The 10529-nt window shown below is 40.1% G+C and overlaps 1 protein-coding gene across 2 annotated transcripts; it reads right to left on the bottom strand.

The window, feature by feature from the left end:
- Positions 1-553: 553 nt before the first annotated feature.
- Positions 554-9354, bottom strand: atp6v1e1b (ATPase H+ transporting V1 subunit E1b). 2 transcript variants are annotated; one of them, XM_083632264.1, is made up of 10 exons: positions 9285-9354; positions 9114-9178; positions 7975-8040; positions 6400-6509; positions 5389-5455; positions 5198-5287; positions 5021-5089; positions 3046-3140; positions 2832-2919; positions 554-1317 (listed from the first exon to the last, which is right to left on the bottom strand). In XM_083632264.1, exons 2-10 carry the CDS (start codon positions 9144-9146, stop codon positions 1255-1257), a joined length of 681 nt encoding a protein of 226 aa, XP_083488390.1. In that variant the 5' UTR covers positions 9147-9178; positions 9285-9354; the 3' UTR covers positions 554-1254. The 2 variants fall into 2 exon arrangements, with proteins under 2 accessions (XP_083488390.1, XP_083488389.1); XM_083632263.1 differs by having other exon boundaries at positions 9114-9175; positions 9285-9339.
- Between the last annotated feature and the right edge of the window lie 1175 nt (positions 9355-10529).

Genomic DNA, 10529 nt, shown 5'->3' with positions numbered 1-10529 from the left:
ACAAAGTACTGTAATAAGTTAGGTAATTGTATTACTTTTTAAATGAGTAATAAGTAACTAATTACATTTCCTGAACCAGGTTCTACACAGAACAACTCGTTCATTATCTTTATTGCAATCTTACTGTGACTGCTTTGGGAAGCAACTGACCAAGAATGCTCAGATCATTATTTCAAAGATAACTCTGTCTGCCCACATTAAAACATAAAATACTTACAAATAAGAATGAGCTTGTGGTGTCTGCCCACATTAAAACATAAAATACTTACAAATAAGAATGAGCTTGTGGTGTCCCGTCTCAGCTCAGTCCTCCAGAAGGATTGGCTTGTTTTCCACAAGATCCTCTGCTCTATCAGTCCTGCATGTCAGCAGGATATGCAGCCATTGGATAATTGAGGCATTTTTCTCTGACAAATGACCATGTGATGAACTAATGGAGGAAGCATGAATAGCCAGTGTTGCAAAATAAGTTTAAGGGCTACAAGGTTGTATGTCAGTAGACAATGACAAACCAGAAATGCATAAGTTGTATAAGTCAAAAAGAGCAGAGAAGTGATACTAATGATTTATAATTTATTGTTAAACACTTCCACAATATAACATTTTCAGATGGACACAATTCGAGAAAAGAAAAAACAACCGTACATAGATCATTTAATTTAGAATCATCATATACATACAGTAGTGCATCCTTTTGAATGACATCACACACTCTTCTAAGACACAAGTATAACGTACAGTAGATGTAACATCAATAAATTAACTTAGTAAGGTCATATATGGTCTTTTTTGTTAAATACTTCATTTCTCTGTGATTGGTTGGAGCAGATGCCTATTAGCAAGACAATGCTCCTTGCAACTTATCATGTGGGGGAGAAGTTAATGGGAAAATGAGATAGCTGCTGTATTTGTCATGAGGACCGACCCAATCAGATCCCGGAGTGTTAAACATACATCGTCCCTGACTAAGCAGTGTAAACTGAGACACTCTGAAGGGAGCAGCAGAGTAAACCGGTCATTGTAATGTGCACAAGTACCCACAATGCACATCTGTAATAGTGAGTTGCAGTCTCTATCCTCATCCTGTCCCTTAATGCACAGAGAAATACAGCGATACATCACACAACAACAACAACATGTCTCTTTTGAGCTGGAATTGCATCAGAAATTCTATTTCACAGACAGGAATGAAATCTTTTATAAGACAAAATAAAAAATAAAAGGAAGAACTCTTCTCTAAGACAGCGGAGCGACTCAGTCCAAAAATTTGCGGTTCGGATTGGCACCGAAGAGAGCCACTCTGATTTCAGGCATCATCTGGGAACAGACAGACTCACGTTTAACGTGATTTACAAAATGCAGAAATATGACTAATATAATAATATGTTAGACATGTAAAAGTCAAATGAAAAAACAGGAGAGCATGCACATCTACGAAAAGTCAGGTGCTGGACAAATGAATAATAATTAGAAAAACACTGGCAAACGTTTCAAAATTAAAGGAATTATCAGCTGTTCTACCTCAAATATCATCTATATGATCAAGTGTATTTGCGGTTTGGCATACATAGGTAAATCATCTAGACCGCTGAAGACTAGGATTTGTGAACACCGAAGCGATATCAGAACTCAGGATTTCAAAAACCCTGTAGCTGTTCACTTTTTCCAAGCCCAACACTGTATTTCTTCACTAAAATATATTGGTATTGAACATGTGAAGGTTCCACCTAGAGGTGGTGACATTAACTCCCTCCTACTCAGGAGGGAGGCCTACTGGATCTCCACTTTAGACACAGTTAACAGGGGTATGAATGAGTCTTTTGACATCAGAGCTTTTTTATAGCTGTTGTGTCCAGGTGTGGACTCTATATACTCACCTTAGTCCTTCTGTACAGGTCTATTTGTCCATTCCCCTGGAGCTTTGCTCCCTTTAAATACCCCCCCCCCCCTTTTTTAAATATAAAACTATTCATTTGATATGTATCTATACTGTATTTTGTATAGTCCCTGTGCCCTTACTTGTTGTCCTCCTGCATCTACCAGTGTAGGAATTATACATTATTTGTAGGAATGATATCATTGATTAATAGTGTGGGCTGCTTTTACTTTACCTCACCTACTATTAGTGGTTTTCCTTTTGTGCTGGTTTCTAACTGTGGTTTCTCTTTTCTGCAGACCTTTGGTGACCTTTTGTGTCGCCCAGGCTGCTTTTGACTTACTCCCTTGTGGTGAATGTGCGACCTTTTGAGAAAAACCTAGCTTAATAATAACCAGTTTTTAAACTTTATTTAGCCTTGAGGCCTACCTTGTCTCCTATTATATGTTTGGGGATTTGTTTATCCTCATTCTTAAATGTATTATTATTGATTCTTTATTCTAAAATTATGCTTATATATATATTTCTACATTGTTCTGATCTGATTTACTGTATTGTATAGATCTGATTGTTCTGGGTTTGTACTTCAGAATTGTGTATATGGTCATTTTCTTTGCAGCGAAGCCTTTAGCACTCAATACTTATATTTAGACACATAATGTTTACACTGATTGGTCTATCTGTCTCTTGATTGGCATCAGTGTTTTCACCTGCCCTCTGTTCTCTCCACCAATGGGATTGAGTCCTCTACTGTATGAGTGTTCCTCCTCCTTCCTGCTTTCATTCTGACGAAGATCCTTGCGATCGAAACTCCAGTGTGCGGACTCTATTTGTTTTTCAGACATGTAAAAGTCAGCAGGAGTCTACTGTAGATTATAATATAGATAGTAATAGACCTACTGACCTAACAATAATAACAATAGCAATAATAATATGAACTGTCCTCGCTGTCTACCTGCTGAGCCATGAGCTCCAGTCTGCTCTCCAGGGTGTTGGACACCTTGATCTTCCCATCACCATTATAGATCTCAATGCCTCCAGAGCTGAATGAAGACAGACAAAATGTAAACACAAAACAAGTCAGATCCACTACAGAAGAGACTTCACTCAATCATCAGTAGCTATTATGACTTTCAAACTATTTGTCTTTTAAATGTGATGATACGTACATGTCTGGGGAGAGGAAGTTGTCCTGATCGATGCGGACCTCCAGATTGCTCTTCACAGTCGCCTTATATATGGGAATGTTCTTCTGGATGGACGCCTGAGAGAAAATAAAATGTATATACAAATTATTTATTTTTTTAATCCCCCTGCCTGTACTTGGCCAATTCCCCCTGCTAGGCTAACCTCGCCTCACCAGGCTCTTCCCGAGGAGAAGAGCCTGGCACCCATCATTTGTGAATTACACCTCTTTCCGCCCTAGACCCCAGAACCGGAATATGTAAACCGCATATGTGCCACATTTTTATCGTTTCCCCGTTGAAAAGCCGATTCGAGTTGTGTAGGCTAACTAGTCGACGGTGGTGGCGATGCCATATTCCATCAACGTTTTGTTTTATGTACTATGTACTGTAACTTTTTAGTCACCTCATGTTATCAGGCTCTAGCTAACTAGTGTTAGCTACACAGAAGATTTTTTTCATGAGGATGTCTGATCAGAGACTCACAAAAAATATATTTAATTGGGACGTCGCCCATAGACATCCCTGGGCAATTCAATTGAAATCCTTATTCTATTTGAACGATTTGTCATTTATTTTCCCTAACAGGTTAGTTTGTGATATCCGAGAGAGTATGAGTAATATGTTTATTTTGTAATCCTAAAATAAATGGTCTGTTGATTTATGGTATAAACCAAAGCTAAGAACCTATCATCTCATAAAAGACAGTTACTGTGTAGGGCCTTATGTGAAGTTTGATTTTGATAGACGAAAAAGGTCCCTGTCTGCTGAGTTAAGCCATTTCTAAACATGCGTCGCTGGCAGAGCAGCTGTAGTTTAGCAGCTTTCTAATGAAAAAATAAAGCATTTCATGTTACTGCCCCCCCTACTCAGCCAAACACGGACCATTTCCACATGTTTAGAAAGAACGATCCCTCATGTCTAGAAGGGTAAGACCGGTAAATACCCTGGCCTGATTTACCCGGCATGGTCCAGACTTCATGTGTGGAAATGGCTTTACGCTCTGGAACTCTTCCCTTGCCACTGGGGACTGGTAGGTTTAATGCTACCCCTGAAGAAGATAGACTTTTGTTTGCTTTGTGATTTGTGTGAAATTGAGAACGAGATTAATTTTCTGTTCTATTGTACAGCTTATGATTATGCAAGGGAGATCGTCTAGAGTTGTTTTAAGAAAGGAACCTTCTTTATAGGACATTTTATCTGCCAGGCCTGGGAGCAAAGGCAGAACGTTCTGTTTAGAAAGTGATGTAATAGTATGAAAGAAGATAATATAAGAGAGGGCTACGACGCTCTGGATCAAAGTAAAAAAAAAAAAAAAAAGAAGGTGCTCTTTGGAACTCAAAAGGGGAAAGTCCATATAAAAGTTGAAAAAAGTCCAAGGCAACTCTTCTTATGAATAAAAAGCCTTTATTCTATCTTGGCTAGTTCAAACACTCCAACATGTTTCAGCCTAAGCCTTCATCAGGGACATCAGGGACTTATCATGGACATCAGGGACGATGAAGTCCCTGATGTCCCTGATGAAGGCTTAGGCCGAAACATGTTGGAGTGTTTGAACTAGCCAAGATAGAATAAAGGCTTTTTATTCATAAGAAGAGTTGCCTTGGACTTTTTTCAACTGATGTAATAGTATGTTATATTGTGATTTAGTTGTGTAACCACTATAGCGCTGGCTTATGTTGTATTGTATATTTTGTATTTTGTGTGTCATGTAAGCCCATGTGGGCTGGGCACTGTCAAAAGTGCATGACACAATGAATAAAACAAATCAATCAATCACGTATGGACGCCTGTCCAAGCCGGAGGTGACATGGCGGCTCAAAGCTGTGACTGTCATGTTTGTAGGCAGGGAATCTAGCGCTGCACTACCCGGACGCCAAGAGAAAAGAACAGTGTAATACAATTTGAATCAAGACACTGACTCTTTTGTATTCACGCTAATGGAAATGCTGTTACTCACTTGTACTATCTGCAGGTCCTGTTTACGGCAGCGGATGGTCACTTTGGGCTCCAGCAGCTGATAGAATCCCTGATGGAAATGGAAAGCATAAATAAAAGGTTATCATGCTTCCATCTTTAACTCAACATGGCTGCCGATCTCATATCTACAGATGGACAGTGAGGTAGATCTGCTGACCTGAAGAAGCAGGCCATCCATCAAAGCCGGGTATCTGGCTGGGTCCTTTGCGACTTTAGCGAGCTGCTGACGGGCCTCGTTCAACATTTCCTACAGGCACAAATTGAGACAAGGTCAGGGTCATTTACACAAGAAGGACTTGCACACTTCTCTGTGTAAATAGAGATCACAGTGTGACTGAAGGGGCTTACCGAGATCATGTCGTCCCGCGCCTTCAGCACCTTCAGTCGCGCCTGGTTCATCAGGTTTGACATTTGACTATAGGGGAGACAAATAGCACAGTTATAGATAGGATCCGTTTGACTTGTGTGTGTGTGGGGTTTCCCCCCAGATTTTTCTCCCCAATTGTACTTGGGTTTCCCCTGCTGCCCCAGCTGTTGCTCCACCCCCTCTGCCGATCTGGGGAGAGTTGTAGACTAGCTAGCATATGCTTCTTCCGATAAATGTGCAGTCGCCAGCTGCTTCTTTTCACCTGACAGTGAGGGAAATTCACCGGCAAGACGTAGCTCGTGTGGTGATCACGCTATTCCCCCAGTTCCCCTGACTGACCAGAGAAGGCACTAGTGTAGCGACCAGGGCACGTACTGGCTTCCCACCCGCAGCCGCGGCCAATTATGCCTGTACTGGATGCCCCGACCAAGCCAGAGGTAACACAGGGACTTAAACCTGCGACCCTCGTATTGGGAGGCAGGGAATCTACCCCTGCACTACCCGGATGCCCAGGATCTGTTTGACTATGTGAGTTTTCAATAGAATATAAACGATCCGCACTCAGGAAAAACTGTTGATTTCTTAAATTCTTCTTTACATGATGTCCAACAGTGCAGCCAAGACGTTTCGGCCAGTGCCTTCTTCAGTAGCTGCAAGTGTTACACTTGCAGCTACTGAAGAAGTGCGGATCGTTTATATTCTATTGAAACCACTTGCCATGGAGTGATCCAGCACCGGACTGAATTGAATCAAGACTTTTTTGGGGGTGAGCACATTGTTTGGTGAAAATTCTGTGACTATGTGAGTTGCCTGTTGTTGGCGAGGAAACTCTGGACAGTGCAGACACTTAACAATCGGGACATTGTTGGACGATGCGGCTAAATAAGATTATGGACACTGTGTATCATGCATACAGTTGTTCCTCATTTCAAAAAGACCGGAGAGAGGGAAGACAGGAACTGTCCTGTGATGTCCAGGCACGACTGACTCACATTTTTTTCTGTTGTTCAATCTGCTTCTCTTTCTTCTCATAGTACTCCATTATCTTCAGCCTCTGAGTCTGAACCAGACGGCCCTTCTCAATGTTGAACTCCTCTTCTGCCTGCAGGGGGAGACACAACTCACTCTTTAGGTATGTGACATCTCTATCCAAGACCACCAAATGGGGGCGCTATCATTAAATAAATTTTAAAATATAAATTATTATTATTATTATTACTATTACTGTACTATTATTATTATTATTTTAAGTCAAACACATGAGCCCACTGGTCCCATTTTGATTAAACTTGGAGAGATAACATCTTGACAATGTGTTTTGCTATTAAAAAAATGCGCTGTTTGGTCTAATAGCACAGGGGTTCCCAACCTTTTTTGCACCGCGACCTGGTTTAAAATTGACAATATTGCTGCAACCCGGGGGGGATAAAGATAGGATTTAATGGATATTAAATGCAAAGTGCATAGTTCATACGTTTGGATCCTGTATCAAATACACAGGGCGTATTTTCCTCACAGGAAAATAAAAAACAATTGCAACTCACCAATGTTTCCCCATGTGACGGCAGAATCAGCCCGTGTTTATTCCTCTTTCTCTCTCATGTCTGTGAGACGTTATGCTACTTCAGATCTGATCGATAGCCTACATATCATTGTGGATGGTCACAAGCGTTTGCAACACTTTAAGTTTTCACTTATTCATCTTTTTTTTACTACACAAAAGAGGTGTGCAATCCATAACCTAACGTGCAAACCGATCCAATGTGGGATCTTTTTAATATGTGCGTGGGGGAAAAAAAACACAATGTTGTATTATTATCCTCTCCTTGCGTCTGTCGTTTTACTTTGGATTTCAGCTACCACTCATTCTCTTCCATCTGTCTCTCTCTCTTGCTCTCATTATGTCTGTCTGTACGTCTGTCTCTCTTTCTCCCTGCGGAATAATATTGCTCCCATGCAACCCGGCAGCAAATCCTTTGCGGACCGGCACCGGTCCAGGGCCCGGCGGTTGTGGGAACCACTGTGTGGCGCTATAACTAACCCTTGGTTCACACCAGGCGCTATTCAGAAGCAGCGCTTAACAGAAGCTGAGTGCCACGCTAAACCGGTCACACCACAAGCACTCTCTTTTCCTCAGCGCCTCGCCCTCCCCCCGCTCACAACTTGCATTGACTTCATGCCTGGCATCTTGGGTGCAGCGCACTGCACGCTTGGAAAATAGAACAGACGCTGAAACGATCGCTGCAGCGTGGCTTCAGCGTGGCATGCGGCTGGTGTGAACGGTCTCGCCTGTTAACAAGGACGCTGAAATGAAACATAGCGCTGCGTAGCTTCAGCGTGGCTTCAGCATGGGATTGGCGTATGGTATGAACGAGGGCTAAATGTCAATTTCTAAGTTTGACACAGAATTTACAAATTACATTGATTGGGGGCACTATAATTCTTTCTTTTTTTCTTTCTCGAGCATAATATCCCCAATGCTGCTTGTCCAATTTTGATGAAACAAGGAGGGATGATCTATTTTGCCACAATACTATGTGTGCTTGTGCGTGCATGCGGTGCTATACCTTGGCATCAATTTCTTCTGCCTTCTCGTTGGCCTCCTGCTCAATGAAGGCCATCATGTGTTTGATCTATATACAGGAACGAGAATGATAAACAAGGAATGGCTTTACAAACATTAGATTTCAGAATATTTTCTGTGATTGTATATATGCCCACGGTTCATCTCAAAGCATTATGTATTGTAAAGTATGTTCTAGCCTACAAGCTACTGCGAACCCTTGGAATGTTTGTCCACCATGCTGCAAATGAAGCATCTCCTGCCTTGTTCTGTCACTACGGTGAGGAATGCTCCTTGCTTCAGACAATATCCTTACAATAAACTTAACTCACTCCCTAGTCCCTACACATTGTAATGTACAGTATATGTGTGGTTGTTTAGTCTAGGTATACATTATAGTCCCTACACATTGTAACCTATGTGTAGTTGTTTAGTCTAGGTATACATTATAGTCCCTACACATTGTAACATATATGTGTGGTTGTTTAGTCTAGGTATACATTATTTATTCTTAGGCGTAGAGCAGCCTATTATTTCCAGTAGTTGCCGAAGTTTCATATTCACTGTCTGAGACAGTGGATCACTGGAAGTTTCATATTCACTGTCTGAGACAGTGGATCACTGGAAGTTTCATATTCACTGTCTGAGAGAGTGGATCACTGGAAGTTTCATATTCACTGTCTGAGAGAGTGGATCACTGGAAGTTTCATATTCACTGTCTGAGAGAGTGGATCACTGGAAGTTCCTCATCAGGCCTGCCTGGCATGTGTTCATCATGTGACCAAGTGGAAATATGGCCCTCATCATCTCAGTCAGAACTTGCATGGCTATAAAAGGGCATCTTATCTTGCTATAATCGTAATTTCTACAATCACAACACAATCCTACATAACCTACAGAGTGTAATGTATTCTATGTTTCTGTTTATTCCAATACTAACCACGTTACAGCAGCTTTCTCTCAATGTCATCGTCCTCGACATACACCTTGAATAAATTCATACTACAGATACTCTGCGACTAGGAACATTTTCCATTCTTACAATCAGACAACCGAAGCACATCTATAGTAACGTTTATATACGCTAAACACTTGGATGATGGTGACATTTCCAAGGTTAAAAAGGCTAAGAAACTGGAGTACCTGCTTCTGTACATCGGCATCGCTGAGCGCCATGGTTGCAGCTGTCAAAGATACACGCGGGCCTGCTGGCGCAATAAAAACAAGAAATACATTCACAGTGAGGGAGAGAGAGTTTTCGTTCACAACCAAGAGATTTAAATCATGCAACTCGATATTTGGAGCAATATTTACCCGAAAATCACAGAGAAGGCGGTATGAATTGATCGCCGCAGTCGTGACTGTAAAGATGTCTACGGAGGATCAGCTGATTTCCACCACAGTCACATGATGTTTACTTCCGGCCCAGCAGCCAATCAGGCGTGCGAACAATAATAATAATAATAATAATAATAAATGTTTATGATAGAAGCAGATAGAAGGAAAGGGGAATATATTCATGTTCGAATTTGAACTAGCCATGATAGAATAAAGGCTTTTTAATCATAAGAAGAGTTGCCTTGGACTTTTTTTCAAATTTTATAGGGAATAGTTAGTTCATTTCAAATCAATAAAATATAATATAATATATAATACCGTATAATATAAAACTGTATAATATAATATAATATAATATAATATAATATAATATAATATAATATAATATATTAATATAATATAATACAATGTAATATAATACAATGTAATATAATATAATATAATATAATATAATATAATATAATATAATATAATATAATATAATATAATGTGTGCCTAGGTTAATTAATTTAAATATTGAGTTAATAATTTGTTCTTTATTAGATTTTGCTGTCTTTTCATTTTAATATTCCTAGTGTGTTCATAGTGACCTTATTGTACTTTATATATATATATATATATATATATATATATATATGTATATATATATACAACTAAATTTGGTTATTTCCCTGGTTCTTTTTTGTGTGAGATCAGTGCATTATCAAATCTAAGCTCTACATGTACTGTATGTAGCCTATACAGTATAACAATTTGTGCTGTTACCCCTGGCAGTTTCCAGTCTTGTAACATATCTTACCAGTAGAGGGAACTATAACTTGGAAAGTCCAGCATTAGAAATAGCTCTTCTCGCTATCTGACATACATTTTTCACTGTGTCAAAGACTCACAACTCACTGTGGACGGCTGGTCAGACATTAACCTCTGCCAGCTGTTTACTCCCCACTGGTCTCTGTTAACCTTTCAGAGACCATTAACAGACAGGTTAACAGTCGAAAGTTTGATTCAAGATTCAAAACTTTATTGTCCATTGATGCAGCCAGCAATATAAATTCAAATCTATGAGTTTGGGCTAACCCTATAACCCTACAAGAAATACCATATAATACAGTTGAACTACATTGTTCACAGTCTTAGTCAGTCTGAATAGATAGCAAAGTCACCATTGACTGCTCTACAGCCAACACTGTTATGTCATGGATTTGGGCAGGGGGAGGGTAG

The sequence above is a fragment of the Poromitra crassiceps genome (genome assembly GCF_964638095.1).
Source record: "Poromitra crassiceps genome assembly, chromosome: 2".
NCBI classification, from domain to species: domain Eukaryota; kingdom Metazoa; phylum Chordata; class Actinopteri; order Beryciformes; family Melamphaidae; genus Poromitra; species Poromitra crassiceps.
The sequence above is the reverse complement of the archived record's forward strand: the minus strand, read 5'-3'. Positions and strand labels throughout refer to the sequence as shown.

Bases quoted from the DNA above. Each gene is read 5' to 3' on its own strand.
- atp6v1e1b (XM_083632264.1), bottom strand. From the start codon at position 9,146: ATGGCGCTCAGCGATGCCGATGTACAGAAGCAG. The intron at 5,090-5,197 runs GTCAGCAGATCT...CATTTCCATCAG, and splicing joins TGGATGGCCTGCTTCTTCAG to GGATTCTATCAGCTGCTGGA. The intron at 2,920-3,045 runs GTACGTATCATC...GTCTTCATTCAG, and splicing joins AACTTCCTCTCCCCAGACAT to CTCTGGAGGCATTGAGATCT.